The 17503-nt window shown below is 40.2% G+C and overlaps 1 protein-coding gene across 1 annotated transcript in view; it reads left to right on the top strand.

The window, feature by feature from the left end:
- Nucleotides 1-17094, top strand: part of LOC130106696 (sodium- and chloride-dependent taurine transporter-like) — a 59241-nt gene extending 42147 nt beyond the window's left edge. The window contains exons 10-15 of the mRNA XM_056272909.1: nt 1829-1941; nt 3392-3529; nt 9707-9809; nt 10420-10520; nt 11629-11799; nt 12393-17094. Coding sequence (XP_056128884.1) covers nt 1829-1941; nt 3392-3529; nt 9707-9809; nt 10420-10520; nt 11629-11799; nt 12393-12551 — 785 coding nt within the window. The 3' untranslated portion in view covers nt 12552-17094. The remainder of the gene's footprint in view (nt 1-1828; nt 1942-3391; nt 3530-9706; nt 9810-10419; nt 10521-11628; nt 11800-12392) is intronic.
- The last annotated feature ends 409 nt before the right edge of the window (nt 17095-17503 follow it).

The following is a 17503-nucleotide window of genomic DNA, read 5'->3' as shown; positions in this document are numbered from 1 at the left end:
TGATACTGACTGTGTGCACACTGCAGAGAGGCTAACAGAGAGGTACGGGTAGAGTAGAAATGGAGCTCATCAGAGAAAAGCAAAGTGAACCTGGAACTTCTGCAGAACAACAGCCAACATTTTGAGAAAGTGAACAATGGTAACTTGACCACACTACGTAAAAGGCATTTTGCCTCACACTTTACATTTTGATTCTGTTCCCATTTGTCCTTTCCCATCCAATCTCAAAAGGGTTGTTTGTCCTGGCCCTCAGGGTATAAACATTGTAATATTTCTTTGTACCCCCAAAATATATTAGTGTCATTAAACAAAATTAGTTGTCCCATAAAGTTTATTATCCAAGTCTGGTTAGCATCTAACTTTTTACAAGCATCTCTCCCCAGTGAATGGGAGCCTGTATACACCATTTTAATGTTACTGTGAAGTCAATGAGATGTTTGGTTGGATGCCTTGTCACAATTCACACCATAAACCTAATTTTTCTATGCATGTAGCTATCATTTATGATGCTGTTTTGCTGTTTCAAATGCTTCCTCATTTTTAACCCCTGCTGAACAGGTTAAGATTACACATGTCAAATAGGACCTGGGCAAAAACCCTTTGCTTTTACATGATACCTCAGTTCACGTTTGCTTCTGTTTGGCAGTGGTCATTTCACATCTCTTTTGAATATGTAATGTAATGACTGTGTTTCATTTAACCAGAGATGTGAAATACCTTAAGGGAGGTATATAATGTTGACATTTCACAATTTTAAGAAATCAGGATATAATTGATTTACTTTAATGTATAGTTTATTGTCTTTTTTGTTTGAGGCATTTCAGCTGCCTAGCAAGTTGGTACAATGTTCAATGTAATATACACATATTCTCTTGTCCAGGGCTGTGTTGTCCACTGTGGTGTACCATGTCATTAACTATATAAAGTCAGATTCTTTCAGTCAATAAGACTGAAAAACTGGCAAATGGTGAGGTACATTACATTCTGAAAGTTTTAGATCATATTTTACCATTAATTTCTAAATGTGATGATGCAAATAGTGTCAAAAAGTAGCATGTACTTTATAAGTGTACACAGCCAGTCTCCAGTAAGTATTGTTACCAACAGCTAAGGGTTGAGATTTAATAAGTGATCAGAGTACATTTGTTCCTTTGTGCTGCTTTTAGCTCACGCCATCACAGAAATACACCAATCAACTTAATAAACTCTTACATCAATTGGGCAGCATGGTGGTGCAGTGGTTAGCATTGTCGCCTCGCAGCAAGAAGGTCCTGGGTTCAAACCCCAGGGTTGTCCAACCTGGGGGGTCATCCCAGGTCGTCCTCTATGTAGAGTATGCATCTTCTCCTCGTGTCTGCGGTGGGTTTTTTCTGGGTGCTCTAGTTCCCCCACCATCAAAAAGACATGCATGTTAGGGTTTACATACTCCTGTCTTTGCCCCTGAACGAGGCAATGGGAAAAGGACTGGAGTTGGTCCCCGGGTGCTGCACGGCAGTTGCCCACTGCTCCTAGCTACACAGCTAGGATGGGTTAAATACAGAGAGGAATTTCCCCACGGAGATTAATATAGTATACAAACCCCCCCCCCCCAAAAATCTCTTAGACATACACGCACGCATGCACACACGCACACAATATTCTGGTAGAGTAGCATAGATGTATTTGAACACTAAAACATTGCTCTGCGCTGCCAGGGACCTTTCCCTCCAGCATTGGTGTGGACCAGATGAACTAATGGTACCATTCTAATGTAATCGCTCCTCTCTGTCCTCTCTTTTTACTCCCCTTCCTTACTTGCCCCCCTCTTGCTTCTCCTTGTTGTCTACAGGTCCAGGCCTGGCCTTCATTGCCTACCCCAAGGCTGTGTCTATGATGCCTCTTCCCACCTTTTGGGCAGTTCTCTTCTTCATTATGCTGCTGCTGCTTGGCCTCGACAGTCAGGTTGGTGGTCAACCTCACACGCGCACCAACATGAGAGCTTCTTAAGGAGCTGTGGGTGCTTAGTGAAGCAGGTTTATGGCCGAATTGGGTATCCTATTTTACCTACTATACAACTGTCATGGAAAGTCAGGGCAGGAACATTGAAGAATAGAAAGATGAAAAACATTTCAGGCAGATGACTTTCACTGAAGTAACCTTTAGCAAAACACTTGACCGCTGCTCCGAAAACAATGGTTGTACTGGGCAACTCCCTTCCTCTAGCAAAGGGGTCGGCAACCTTTAGATGTCCCGTGCCACTTGGGGGGGGGGGGGATCACAGACCTGAGTGCCAGTTCATTTTCATAATGAGCATTCTTCTATTTATTTATTTACTGCTGCTGCTCATCTTCCAGTCTAGATTCTGCATGCTCCACACGCACACAAACGTTGTTTGCATCCACACTCGTCAAGAGCTACGCGGAATACTGACACATCTTTCAATACAAGAACTTGTTCCGGTGCCTTATGTTTTCAGCCATGTCTGTAATGTGCCTGTCTACAGTTTTCACAGAAGCAGGCAGTTGTTTGATCCTGTTGATGATTGTGTCTTTGCTTGGTAACCCATTAAATATGACCTGCGAACTGCTGAGGAAAGCCTCATTTATATACTCTCCATTGAGAATGGCTTCCCGTGTTAAGCAATGATTTTATAGCTGAACTCTGTAGCTTGGCTTTTGGCGGCACATCGGGTTGTAAACACACTGCCCTCTTCATGGATTCAGCTTTATCAGCCTTACCTTTGAGGTTTTTCTTGTGCCTCGTTTCAAAATAAAATTTTACACTTGAAGTTTGACACACAACATTTTCACAGCAGCCGAAAGTAGTAGTAGTAGTAGAAGAGAATGCACACAGCTAAGTCCTTTTGCGAATAAATCCAGATTCGTTTGTCCAAGACAACTGAAAGAGGCGAATATTAGACAATATTGTTTCTGCCATCATCAGTTGTTTTGGACACAAAGCAAAAAAGAAAGAAAGCTAGCTAGCTATGCTACGTTTTCACTACTGCTGTAATGCTATGCTTGTGGGCAGATCAGAGGGAGAGGGAAGAGGGGATGATAGACCACGTCACTTGTGTGTGCTGTCAAAAACAATGCTGTGTTTTGAGACCAATTATTTCAGTATTATTTTAAATATAATTGCTCGTTTAGTTCACCATTAGGCTATATTTTATGTTAAATGTTTTTTAATCAAAAAAAGTATATTAATTTTTTTTAATTGAATTGCTCCATGTGCCCGTGCTAATGGCCTCGCGTGCCACCATAGGCACACGTGTCATAGGTTGCCAACCCTGCGTCTAGCACTTCCGCTTTCCTTCTCACAATTTTTGCAGGTTGAAGCATGCATCTGGTTATTGTTCAGGCTGTCTTTAAGCATTGTCATAATACTCTCTCTCTCTCTGTCCTATCTGTAGTTTGTGGAGGTGGAAGGGCAGATCACGTCATTAGTGGATCTGTATCCGTCCTTCCTACGGAAGGGTTACCACAGAGAGATCTTCATTGCTATCGTCTGCTGCATCAGCTACCTACTGGGCCTCACCATGGTTACCAAGGTAAACTACAACAGTGAAAAATTAAAATCACTGTAAATAACAAAAAACATGGATAAAATTATATCATCAGTACTGATTTTGTCACAATAATAAAAAACAGAAGCAATAACAATGATACTAGATTTTGTAAGTACATTCTAAAATTGAATTTATTTGAATATTTTTATAGCGGTTTACCCTTTATTAGATAGGCCAGTAAAGATAAGCTGTGAAATAAGAACTGGAGGGTAAACAGAGAAGGGAGGAGAAATGCAGTGATGGTCCTGAGCCTCATAACATTGTTAAAACTAACATGAAAATGCTTGTAAATTATGTACAGGGTTTGCTAAGAAAATATGTAGATGTTGTGGTCATGCACATTGCAGTGTAGTTGTAGTAATCCAATTGTAGACAAATGATATTGAGTTGTAGGTGCTCAATCCACTCATGTCCATGTTGTTGCAGCCAACTTGAAGGGATTTGGGTTGGGTAAAATGGGTTTTTGAAGTTGCATGTAGGATCACTGATTAGTTCTCGCCATTCTAACAACACTCAAAAGATGGCTTGTGACTGACATCTTATGACTAATAACTTGTGACTGAATTCTTGTGACCTCTAACTTAGCTTGAAGAATTTTGTAGCAAAAATAGTAACCCTTTCTCCTTTCAACATGACTTAAAGCACAAAACCAAGTTAACAAAAGTTTTTAAAGGACTAAGGATAATTTAATTGTAAAAACTCTGGGAAGAGCACAAACCCAATAGAAGAATTAGAATTTCTTTCCAGAATCCATTTAAATCAGTTGTTGACAAAATTCATACACTGGATGTCAAAATTGCCTAACTTGGGGACAAAGCCCACTGGGTAAGAAGGCAGGAAGAGATCTTTAAATGGTTACAAATGGCTATTAGTGTCGGTCCCTAGGGGGAAGATGAGAACCTATTTTTAATGTGAAGTCATGAGAACTTCCTTGTCTCTCCATTCTGGGTTATTAATAGAAAAAGATATTTTTCTTGAAATATCTGCCCTGCTGGCTGTTGTTCATTTCTTCTCTCTCCATCCTTACTCCTCTTGCTCTTCTGTCCTCACTAATCCTCTTTTTCTCCACCTCACCTTTACAAATTCCCCTCTCCCTCCTATTTGTCCGTCCCTGTCTTCCCCATCTTCTTTACCCTTGATCTTTGTTGTGTCCTCTTCTTATTTGTGTCTTTTATTCTTTCTTTCTTTCACCTCCTTTTCTGTCCCCTAAATCTCTGCAACTGAATATAGTCACCAAATGACAGCAGCTGGATACCTGCCCAGCATGGTAGAGCAGTAATTTTCAACTGGTTTAGCCTCAGGACCCACTTTTGTCCATGTTCATCAAGTCTCCACCCAAAAATAATTGAACGTTCTTCAAAACATGAAAAAGTAAAAGGCCATCTTACCAATACAAATAGGCCTATTGCAATGCAACATGAACTGTTCAAAACATGGAAAAAACTAGCAAGTGCAACAATGGCTTTTTCAAAATAGTGCTTTCAACTGATGAAAACATGAAAACAAAGTGCATCAAATGAAATCGAAAAAAAAAAAATCAATTGAAACATAAAAACATCGTTTTCAGATTCCAAAACACCTATTAAGCCTATCATGAATAGCATTTACAAGTTTCTTTAGGGAGGAACATATCAATGGGGCTGAATTTAGTTATGCTGAGTGCACTGCGTTGAACTAATGGGAAAGTTGGGATGCTTTTTTGCTCCTGACAAGAGTCTCAAAATCTGGGCAACTCCAAGGTTGTGTTCAATTTCCATTCTGTTCCTGTGTTTCTTCTTCAGTTGGACCAGTGCTGAGAAACCACTCTCACAAAGATAGGTTGTGCTGAATGGCAGGATGATTTTGATCATATGGATGGCAGGGGATGGATATTCAGTCATAGTGGCCAATCGATCCCTATTTTAATTCGAACACCCACCCTCGTACTGCATGCGTTCGCTAACTGCATCTCTCCGGCTGGCAGTCTGGAAGGAGACGCCTCCCCACTTTCGTGACAAGGCGAACCACTGCTTTTTCCAAGCCAACTCCACCCCCCTCCCAAAGACAACATTGCCAATTATCGCTGCTTCATCGAGTCCGGCCATAGTTGGATCTGACGAGACTGAGCCGTGAACCCCGGTCCCCAGTGGGCAACCGCATCGACACAAAGCCGATGCTTAGACTGCTACACCACCACGGACGGTGAATTTATTTTTCAATACCTGATCACGAGAGCTCCACCAGCTGGCTGTCTTCAATGCTTGGCGATGTGATACTTGCCATCTCAATTCCAAAGGGATCACGTACCCAGTCATTATCCCAGTGTTGTTCAGGGAAGTAGTCATTGAAACGTTCCCACAATTTTTTCAAACATGCTGTTAACATTTCCTTAGTATTGCAGTATTTTAGTATTGGGGAACATCAAACTTCCCTTTGGAAACATGACTTGCCCAAGTATTTATGGACTCAGATCTAAACTTAAATAGCGACATCAAGTCAATAACAAAATCAGTCTATGTTCACCTAAAAAGATGTCAAGAATCAGAAGATTCTTGTTTAAACAAGACAGAAAAACTTTAACCACACATTTATCTCCAGTAGTCTAGACCAGCGTTTCTCAAACCTCTCCTGGCGGACCACTTGTCCTGCATGTTTTAGATCTCTCCCTGCTCCGACACAGCTGATTTAAATGATCAGTTTTGTTATTAGGCAGCTTCAGGAGCTCATAACAAGTTGATCATTTGAATCAGCTTTGTTGGAGCAGGGAGAGATCTAAAACATGCAGGACAAGTGGTCCGCCAGGAGAGGTTTGAGAAACGCTGGTCTAGACTACTGTAATGATCGTTTCTCCGGTCTCTCCAAGAAAGTCCTCAGAACTTCAGCTTATTCAGAATACTGCTGCTAGGGTCCTGACGGAGACAAATAATAATAATACATTTTATTTGTAGAGCACTTTTCAGTGTGCTCAAAGACGCTTTACATGAGTCATAAACATACAAATAACACACCAAAAATACAAAACACACAACATTAATCACACATTAAAAGCAATTCTGAAAAGGTGAGTTTTGATTTATGATTTGAATGTGGACAGATCTGTGCAGTCTCTGACATGTTTAAGGATAGAGTTCCAAAGGGAGGGGGGCAGCTATGGAGAAGACTATCACCCCAGGTCCGGTGTTTGGTCCTGTGTGGTGGAGACAGAAGGTTGGTATCAGAGGAGCAAAGGCTGCGGGAATGCCTATGGTAGTGGAGCAGTTCAGTGAGGTAGGAGGGGGCCTGGTTATGGAGGGCTTTGTGAGTGAGAAGAACTTTGAATTGGATCCGTTGTGGAGCAGGGACCCAGTGGAGGTTCTGGAGTACAGGGGTGAGCCACAGTTCTGGATGTACTGGAGTTTGTTTAGGACTTTGGATGATGAGCCAAAGAGAATGCTTTTGCAAGTAGTCGATTCTGGATGTAATGATGACATAGATCAAGGTTTCAGCAGCAGAGAAGGAGAGTGATGGACGGAGACGTGCCATGTGTTTTTTTTTTTAGGTGGAAAAGGCAGTTCTGGTCATTTTATTGACATGGTTTTCAAAGGAGAGGTTGCTGTTGAAAATGATCCTGAGGTAGCTGATGTGTGGGAGGGAAGATAGTGTGAGTTATCGATGATGAGGCTGAAGTTGTGAGTGGATTTGGTAAGGGATTTGGGACCGATAATGATGATGATGTCAGATTTATCAAAATTTAGTATGAGGAAGTTGGTTGCATCCATGTTTTAATTTCAGTTAGGCAGTTGGTCAGACTGGAGTAAATTGTTGTAGTGATGGATTTACTGGAGATGTAGAGCTGGATGTCATCGGCGTAGCAGTGGATGTGGAGACCATGATGAGGTATTATGTTACCAAGGGGGAGCATGTAAAGGATGAACAGGAGAGGATCAAACACCGAACCTTGGGGGACACCTTGGGAGAGGGGAGCAGGGAAGGAGATGCAGTTGATGTGTGATGAATTGTTGTCTGATTGTGAGATAAGTCTTTAGCCAGGAGTGGGCTGTGCCAGTGATGTTGAGAGAGGATTCAAGGTGGGAGAGAAAAATGGTGAAGTTGATGGTGTCAAAAGCTGCAGTGATGTCAAGGAGGATGAGAATGCCAAGGTAGCTAGAGTTTGAGGAGAGAAGGAAGTCGTTGGTGACTTTAAGGAGGGCTGTTTCTGTGCTGTGCTGTGAGCGGAAGCCAGATTGAAATGGTTCAAACAGGTCATTGGAGATGAGGTGAGCTTCAAGTTGGGAGGCGACAACACGTTCCAGTATTTTTGACAGAAAGGGGAGATTGGATATAGGCTGGAAATTGCTCATGATACTGGGATTGAGTCCAGGCTTTTTGAGGATGGGGGTGACAGCAGCCATTTTAAGTGTATGGGGGACTAAACCAGAGTTGAAGGAGGAGTTAATGATTTCCGTGATGATTGAGGAGATAGCTGGGAGACAGTCCTTAACAAGACTGGATGGGATGGGATCCAGAAGACAAGTGGTGCTTCTCATTCCTACCGTAACGTTGGATAGCTCCACTGGGGGGGTCACAGGAGAGAACTTTGACGGGGGCTGACTGGTTAAGGGGGGGGGGAGACAGCTGGGGAGGTGGAGAGGACAGGGGAGGTGTTCAGGTTACTGTAGATGATGTCAATTTTAGTTTGGAAAAATTGAAGGAAAGGAAAGAGTTGCACTTGTTAACCATTAAGGAATCGGAGGGATTGGAGGTACAAAGAAAGCCGAAAACATCTTAACAATTCTCAGGTCTCTTTTACTGGTTCATTGTGTGTCTTAGAACAGACTTTAAAATACTGCTGCTCATTTACAAATCTCTCAGTGGTTTAGGACCAAAATACATCTCTGACTTGCTTTAACATATGCACCCTCTTGACCTCCCTGGTCATCTGGGAACAGTCTGCTAACTATTCCCCGAGTTGATACAAAACATATTGAAGCAGCACTTATTATGATACATACAGCTAGAAAACCGCCCAATGACTGCTGGAATAGGCTCCAGCATCCCCGCGATCCTGAGAGCAGGATAAGCGGTTAAGATAATGGATGGAGGGATAGACAACTAGAAAAATCTTTCAGACTATAACAGACTTGGTTCAATTCCATCTATTTTTGAAATTAAGACTAAACATTTTTTATGTTCTCTATTGCCTTTGACTACATTTTCACTCACTGCACTTTGGTCCTTGCATTTTGACCCTTGCACTTTTACCCTCATTCTTTATATGCTATTTTATTTCTCTACTTCTGTCTTTTAATTCATTTTTATTTTTCATCCTATTGTTTCTCATTTAATGCTCTTATGCCTTATATAAAGCACTTTTTGTGTATGAAATGTGCTATTATTATACAAATAAATTTGTCTTGCCTAAAATGTACTTACCGTTGTATTAAAAATATAAAATTTGAAAATAATATATATAAGAACTTAACAGATTTTGTCCCCATTTAGGATACTTAAAATGGCACTTTGCCATTGTGTTGTTCTATCTTGCTTTTTATCCATTGATTTTGTCGTTCTCTCTGCCCCAGTCTCCCTGCCTCCCCTTGTCCCTGTCCGTTTCACATTCATTCTCACCCTTAACTGCTTTTTCCAGTCCTTTCCTCTCTTTTTCCCTAGTTGTGTTTTCTTTTCTCCTTCTTTCTCCTTTCACCATATCCTTGTGACGTTTGCCATGTTCAGTTTCGCTTCAGCCTTGTGTTTCACATTGTCCTTTTCCTCTTTCCTGTCCCTCTGTTTCTCTCTATTCTCATTCTCTCACTCTCTATATCCTCCTCTGTGATTCCCATGAGTACACCTTTTTATGGCTGTGATGGCCCCATTCAATTTTAGCATTCCCAGAGAGAAATGATAGGATTCCTACACTGGACACACACACACGAACGTTTATGTGCATGCAAGTCTGATGTCCACATATGGTAATATTCAGTCTTTAAATATCTGTTTTCTCTCTCCCCCCTCACTCTGTCACTCTTCCTGTCTTTATATCTCTCTTGCCCTCTGTATTTTATTCTGTTCCTCATGCTATCTTCTCTTTCTGTCTATATCAGGCAGTGAGATTTCAAATGTAGGCCAGCAGAGGTAGCAAAAGTGCACAATGCATTGCTCAGTTTGTGATCCAGATGTTCTCTCTCGATCTATTCATTGCAGGGTGGCATGTATGTGTTCCAGCTGTTTGATTACTATGCAGCCAGCGGTGTGTGCCTTCTGTGGGTGGCATTCTTTGAATGTATAGCTGTAGCCTGGGTTTATGGTGAGTATTGGCTCAATAAAAAACAAAAAGAAAATGATGACTCTTGTCAATGGAGTTTGAAATTTATGTAATATTATGTAAACACCTTTTTGCCATCTGGCCTCACTGCAGAAGAGCAACCGAATTGAAAGACACGTAAATTCTACTGACTGCTGATTATATTTGGATTGATGTTGACATTGTGCTGCTAGATACATATGAAATAGTAACATTTCATTCGTATTTTATTACCTACCAGCAGCCAGATTGAAGATATTTTAATTTCAAATGATTTCATGTAAAGATTAGATGAGACAGCAGAGAGAAGTCTAGGATAAAGAGAGAGGGAGGAGACAAGCAGCAGAGGTCCTGTTGCCAACTGACATCCAGGACCCTGCAGTCATGTCTGAGCCAACACTGACGCCCTGATAGAAACTTCTTGAATATTAAAGGGCATCAATGGACAGCTTAGACTTCATTTGACACTACTGAATGGTTCTTTGTAGAACCCCTACTTGAGAGAAATTTGTGAAATAACTGATGTCAGGGTTCATGAAACCTCTAAGAGTGTGTTCTTTAATGGATGTTTCCAGGGTTGGAAGGTATCTTAATGCTTTTGTCCTCCCTGCAGGCGCTGATAATTTCTATGATGCGATTGAGGATATGATTGGCTACAGACCAAATCCTTGGATGAAATGGAGCTGGACTGTTATCACTCCTCTTCTGTGCATGGTAAGGGCTCATTCTAACTGTAAATACACACCACCAGAGACTCCATTTTTTTTAATCATCGACAGTGTTTTTACAGTGTCATAGATCCAAAGAACTTTTAACTGAATACAAGCAATTAAGGACTTGCTGGTTTCCATTCAGTAAATTAAGGCCAGTAGTCTACAAAAAAAAACTCTGTACTTCACTCTAAAAGCACTCTCAAACCAATGCAAGGACTGGACCCCCTTTTAAGCTGTACGCTGTGAGCAAAGGTACTACTGATGGTTTCTGAAAGAGGTCTGCAGGGGACACTTGGCCTTACTCTACTACATGCGCTTAGGCTTGAGGTGTATAAGGGCATCCTTTATTTGACTAAAGATTGGCAAGCTCACTGTAGGAAGAAATATGTTATGATCCATTAAGGGGGACTTGCAGGGGATGTAACACCAAGTTGGTCCTTTTAATTTTGAAATGGTTTAGATTTTTTGTTTTGTTTTCATTTTTGAACATCTCAAGACTTGCTGACGTTTTTTTTTCTTTCTTTCTGATGTTCATACTTTCTAATTCTGAAAATCTGGGACTGTGTCCGACTGCTCTACTATGCACTACATACTAATAGAATATACTGCTAACTAACAGTACCATACTATTTAATACTTACTGTCTATTTGAATGCATTAAGTATGCATTGTAAATCTATTATACTGTCCTTCAACCAGAGGAAGTGAAGGCAGCTGGGTATGGGTTGCACAACCTAACCATGAAAAATTGTCATTTTCTTCCGGAATAGTGTCCAGTCAGTTCGTATTAGATTTTTCAGAGAAAGTAGTATCAAAATATTGTATACTATATTTTTCAATACCAAATACACTAATGTTGTATATTAAACATGGATGCTATATAGTACACACAATAGCTGTAATATTTCCCCGGGCGCTGCACGGCGGCTGCCCACTGCTCCTAGCTACACAGCTAGGATGGGTTAAATGCAGACAGTAAATTTCATTTGTATGTATGTACAAAATGACTAATAAAGAATATTCTATATGGGTGTTCAAACACAACCAGAGTTTTCTTTTAGTGTTTGACTGAAACCTATTACAATTCAACTCTCTTCCCCACCTTTCAGGGCTGCTTTGTCTTTTCATTGGTCAAATACAAGCCACTGACGTACAACAAGGTCTATGAATATCCTGATTGGTCCATTGGAGTGGGCTGGACCCTGGCCCTGGCCTCCATGATCTGCATCCCCATGGTGGTTGTCATCAAGATCATCCAATCAGATGGACCGCTCATAGAGGTGGGTGGTCACAACTGCATAGTAATTCAATTCTTAATATAGTTACAAGTTAACGATGGCATTTTATCTCAGTATTTTATTCCATTTCACATTCATTTGAAAACTTGCTGTTGGTTGCCTACTCATAATATTTGTAAACGAGAAGGCTTAATTTGCTGGACAAAATCATCACCTAAGTTGACTTGAGAGGTTAAGTGAAAATTTAATGGGCCTAATACCAGGCCAATCTCTTCACCACATCAGTCTTCTTCTGCTGCCAGAAGTAGAACTGGTTTAGATCATTCCTCATACTTCCCTGTCTTTTTCTCTCCCTTTCTTTGTCTTACCGTCTCCCACCCTCTGCATATCTGCATTTTCCTTCATGTCTTTGTCTTTTGTTCCCTTTCCCACACCCTCCCTAATTCCCACGATCTCTCTTTATCTCTCTCTCTATTACTCTGACACATTCTCCTTAAATCTTATCCCTCCCATGCTTAATCTCTTCATTCCCTCCCTCTCTACAACATTCACATTCCTATCTTCTCTCTTTCGCTCCACTTCTCTCCCTATCATTTATTTATTTCTATTTTCCCTCTGTCCTATCTACCCTCCAGAGGATCAAGGCAGTGGCTGCCCCGGTGCGTGGTGGGGCAAGTTCCCGTCCTGCGGACCACCGTGGCCCCAGGGAGCTGACCTACCCGCTGGACCCCAATGGGAACAAGGGCCTGCTGATGAAAGGACCCACCCACACCATCGTAGAAACCATGATGTGAAGGAAAAGGAAGGAGGCTCTCCATGAGAACGCCCTCCTCTCCTCACAAACCGCTTCTCTAAGCTAGCTAGCTTTCTGTCTGTCTGTCTGTCTGGTGGATTGTAAAGGGTTGAGAAAAATATCCCATTTCAAATCTTTTAGGAATACTTTGAGGGTCTGCTGTTGGTAGTTTTCTTTTGAGTTTGAAAAGTCATTTCTAAAGTTGTTTCTGAAGGATATTCGAGCTACGATACGTTCTTGTAACTTTGTCTTACAAAAATCAAACATTGGCCAAATGATGGACGATTTTTTAGAACTAGTTAGTTTACACCAGGTTTACTCTGAAGGTAAGCAGCCAGTGCACAGAGGCTTAATGTACTCTATAAAATCACATTTGGTGTATAACATAGCAAAAGCAGCGGAGTTTTGATATAAATTTTTGATATCAGTCAAATCCCTGTAGCCAGCGGAAAAAAAAAATCCATTACAAGCTAATGAATCACACACCACGTGCTGGCTGCTTGTTTAACATGGCTGTCTGTTGATGTGGATGCTAGGGGCCTTGGCTTTAGTGGGTTAAGTCTTTCGGCGCTGCATGGCAGCTGCCCACTGCTCCTAGCTACACAGCTAGGAGAAAGAATTTCCCCACAGGGATCAATAAATTAGCATAATTTTTTTTTCACACACATTTGTGACAGCTTTGTTAGCCTAAAAACTTAAAAGCTCTGGTCTTAAACCACATAGCAATTTTTGATAGAAGTGTGTGAATGGGGTTTTCCTCTTTACGCACAAATTTTGAAACGCATACCCATCCTGTAGACTAAAAATATCTGAGTAAATCATGAAAGAAAACTACACCATACCCAGCCTCAGCGTATGACCCTCAAACAAACTTCTTAGGTGCTTCTTATGAGCAACCTCAGCACAAATAACATCATCCAATACACTAATAACGGGAAAAACACAATCCCAGCACTTAGATTGTATTGGGGAAACCCGTCCCTGCGCAGAGTTAAGTATCTGAAAGGATTTGAACTGTGGAGGTTAAACCCTTGATGTCTTTCTTCTGTGGCGTACTGTACAGTAGTAGCTAATCTGTCTATCTAGCTCTTATCTTTTTTTCTCTGTCCTAGAACAGTTTACAGTACATTAGTGACTGCGATACGCACTCTTGGCTTAACATTTTGGATTTCATTTGTTTTATTTTCTACAGAGGAGGTTACATTGGTATTTTTTTTTTCTCTGTCAATGTTTATAATGTTTTTTATCAAGACAATATTGATATTGGTATTCGCTATTGACAATAATTGCTGTAGTTTTACATAGAAGGAAAACATCTTTTTGATTTGATGACAATACTACACTATTATCCATTATACATACATGAAACCCTACATTTACAGCAGTATCCATTGTTAAAAGGCTTTCATTGTATATTTATTCATTCTGTACCTATCCTGCGTACATTTCACAAAAATTTCTCTCTGGAACATGAAGCAGTACAACCAAAATTGCGTAATTTCTCCCAACCAATAGGTCACCAGACTATTACTTGTATGTTAACAAAATTAATCGTTCAAGTGTTATTTGCAGATATACAACAGATAGTTTAATCGCTCCATCAAATTCTAAATATGAACGAGCAGAGTTGTTTCCTTTCACAATGTGACAGCCAGTGAGCAGAAATAGGATGCTAACCTGGCTGCGTCCAAATTCTTTGATTCAAAGGCTTGTTGGGGGAAAAAAAAATTGGAACTTACCTTCCAATGTATCACATACAGTTCTTCTGTAATATGAACTGGCTCCTGACAAATAAAAACAAATCGTGCTATTTCCACCATAACAAAAGGCCACAACATGGGCAACGCACACCTGCTAGAAAAATGTACATCACATTTTCCTATTTTAAAGATTATTATGCTAAGCATTGCCGTTTTTAATATGGCTGTGTATTTAGGGTTTTGTCATAGGTATGTATCACTGCCAACCATCTACTCAGGTGCACTGTTTTAACAAATGTAGGAATGACCTTCTCAATACACAGCTATATTTACACAGATTTTAAATGTGATTTCTAACTCTGGTGGCATGGAGCTGAGTCTTCCTAAGGTTAATGGGTTAGAAAACTGTTGTCCCTCACAGTTTAGGTAGGGATTTTAGATCAGGTACACGTCACAATGATTGAAAATAATAAGACTTGCTCTGTAAATTAAATTCAGACCATTTTCAATCAAAAGTGTTTGCACAGGAACAGTGAGATTATTCTTCACTCAAAAAAAAAAAAAAGAAAAAGGATAAGGCGAGAGAACATCCCGATTTCTTATCTGGCGTACATGATGAAAAGCTGACATTTAATTGTGAATCAAAAAAAAAGAAGAAAGAGAAATAAAACCAACAAATTAAGATGAGAAGGGGAAGTAGAGGCAAGTGTGGTCCATGGAGTCTCCCGAGTGCTCTTCTTGTTGTCGGTTTCAAGACCCAAAGATTGGCACCATGAGACTTTTAGCTAAATCGCGTTTCAAAAATTATTTTTTGGAACTGGAAAGACAGTTCTGTCCATTCTCCAGGTCTATTCCCTTCATGTCAGTCATGATGTGATATACACTGGAAACTCAAGACAGATTTAGCCCGTGTGCCAGGCGCCTCCTTCGTTCCTGAGCAGCACCAAACAGACGTACGAGGGAGCCCCGGGTCATGGGTGTAAGAAAGCCAGTCTGAAGTGAGGTGCTTGGCTGGATGTACTAATAGTTTCTAATTCTGCTGAATAAAGTTTAATTCTAGCCTTTGACACTGAATGAGCACATAAAAAAAAACTACGCTAGGCTGTCCCTACAGATCGAGGTGACAATGTGTCCTTGCCGTTGTTATCAAGAACCTAGCACTGTAAACTGAGGTTCCTGGTGGACTTACAAGTTAAAACAGATATTTAAAAACTGAAATACGCCAAAAAAATAGCATCAAACTATACGTGTAAAATGTCACCAAAGGACCAATAAAGATGGTGCAGTCATTTGTCCGCACAAGTGCAACCGCTTCCAAAATGCACTATTACAGTTTTCCTGATCACCCTTTTACATATCCTTAATAAATGTATGTTAAACAAATCATTATGTTGCGAAGCTCTTGCTTTCCAAGATGAGCTTGGCGTCAATATTTCTGCCATTGGTTTTATTGCTTCAATTTGAATAGCTATGATCATATCATTAACATGGATTTGGGAAACCAAGTCCGGACCAAACATATTTCATGCAGTTGAAAACTTATCGATGTACTCGCACAACTAGCTATCTAGTACAACAGATCCTGTTCATTTTAATGGTAATCCAAATATACAGTTTTATGAGCGTCTCGACTTTTGCACAGATCTGGCCCTCAATTTCCCCAAAGCATCTTTGCACTAAGACAGATTTTCAGCATTAAACTTGCAAACTCGTTTATGATGGACAAGAACAATCTGTCTTTTAATTCCTTGTGACAATGATCTGAAAATTTTACATTTGCCAGCAATTGGAGGGAGGTCAGGGATAATGCATCGCAGCTCAGTTTTGATTAAAACGTGTGTTCGTATGAACCCAAAGAAAAATAATTGTGTCATTGACCTTTGACCTGCGTAACAGGGGAATGGGACTTGTTGGGCAGACAGCCATGTAAAAATTCTGAATGGGTCAAAAGCGGATTGGCAGTTTTGTAAATGTGGCTGTGCTCGTTCTATCCCCTGATAATTCAAGTTTATTTTTTTATTTTCTCTTTAGCATTAGATGTAGTCATTATGGGCAGGGAAATGTGGGCCAGAAATACTGTGACTGACTCAGTCACGTGTGGATTTAGTCTGCGTAGCTATATTTGGTGTGTGTCATTGATCCACTCCCTCTGCCTTCTCACACTCCACTGTCAAGTCAGCCTGCTCAAAAGCCGTAGTTCGAATCCCGCAAACCAAGGTTTCCCATGACATGTAGAAGTGTTCCTTTTGCAACAAAAACAAAGCGTTTGTGAGACACAATGCAAGTTTTTAAACACAGAATGTTGAAATGTGAAAGACACCTTCGGGTGACTGCGGAAGTTTCTGAAGAGTTATTTTTTAGAGGAAAAAAAATAATTTAGTCTCTTTTTTATTTTCATTGTTCTTGATGTATGAAATTCATCCGTTTCTTGTTTTATTTTGTTTTTGACTGTCAATCACATTTGCCTTTTGTATTCCAAACATAGTGTATTTGAACTTCTGTCATTGGAGTATCATGTACAACTGTCAATCAAAAAAGAAAAAAAAAAGCTGCGATTTGTAATGTGCAATACTTTGTAGAAAGATAAGTATTTTTTTCATACTGTCCAATAGGTGGTACTAACTTTGAAATTTAAAGGATAGCCTGTGAACTCTGGAAAAACAAGGAAAAAAATCTAATTTCAGGGGCCAAGTCACATTAAAAAAAAAAAAAAAAAGACCACAAAATGTTCTGCAGTTTTAAACCAAACTAAACCAAGCTATCTGTTCAGACAATGCTTTTCCATTTGAGATCATGTGATTTGAAATGCACTGAGAATAAAACTGATTCAACATTGTCATAAAACGTACTGAATTTTATTACTAAGTAAATTTATAGTTTTCAATATTCTGCTAAGTTGCAAGTGCTTGAGGGGAATAGAAAATCTATCAGCCTGTCTACCTGTCTATCTACCCATCCATCTATCTCGATCTATGCACCCATCCATCTCTCTCTCTCCATACACCCATCCATCATCTATCTACCCATCCATCTCTATCTCCATCCATCCATCCATCTAATCTGTCTACTCATCCATCTCTTCATCTATCTATCCATGTCCTACTGCTGAAACCACTCAGGATCCTAAAAGCATGTTGGCACCATGTCAAACTTTTACAGTTTAGCGTATACAGAAGCTGTCTCATTAAAAACTTAAAATTCTTACAATATGTACCTTTAGATTTACTAAATTATGATAATCTCTCTCCATTTA

This window comes from Lampris incognitus, chromosome 2 (assembly GCF_029633865.1).
Source record: "Lampris incognitus isolate fLamInc1 chromosome 2, fLamInc1.hap2, whole genome shotgun sequence".
Taxonomy (NCBI): domain Eukaryota; kingdom Metazoa; phylum Chordata; class Actinopteri; order Lampriformes; family Lampridae; genus Lampris; species Lampris incognitus.
Note: the sequence above shows the minus strand (reverse complement) of the source record. Positions and strands in the feature narration are given on the sequence as shown.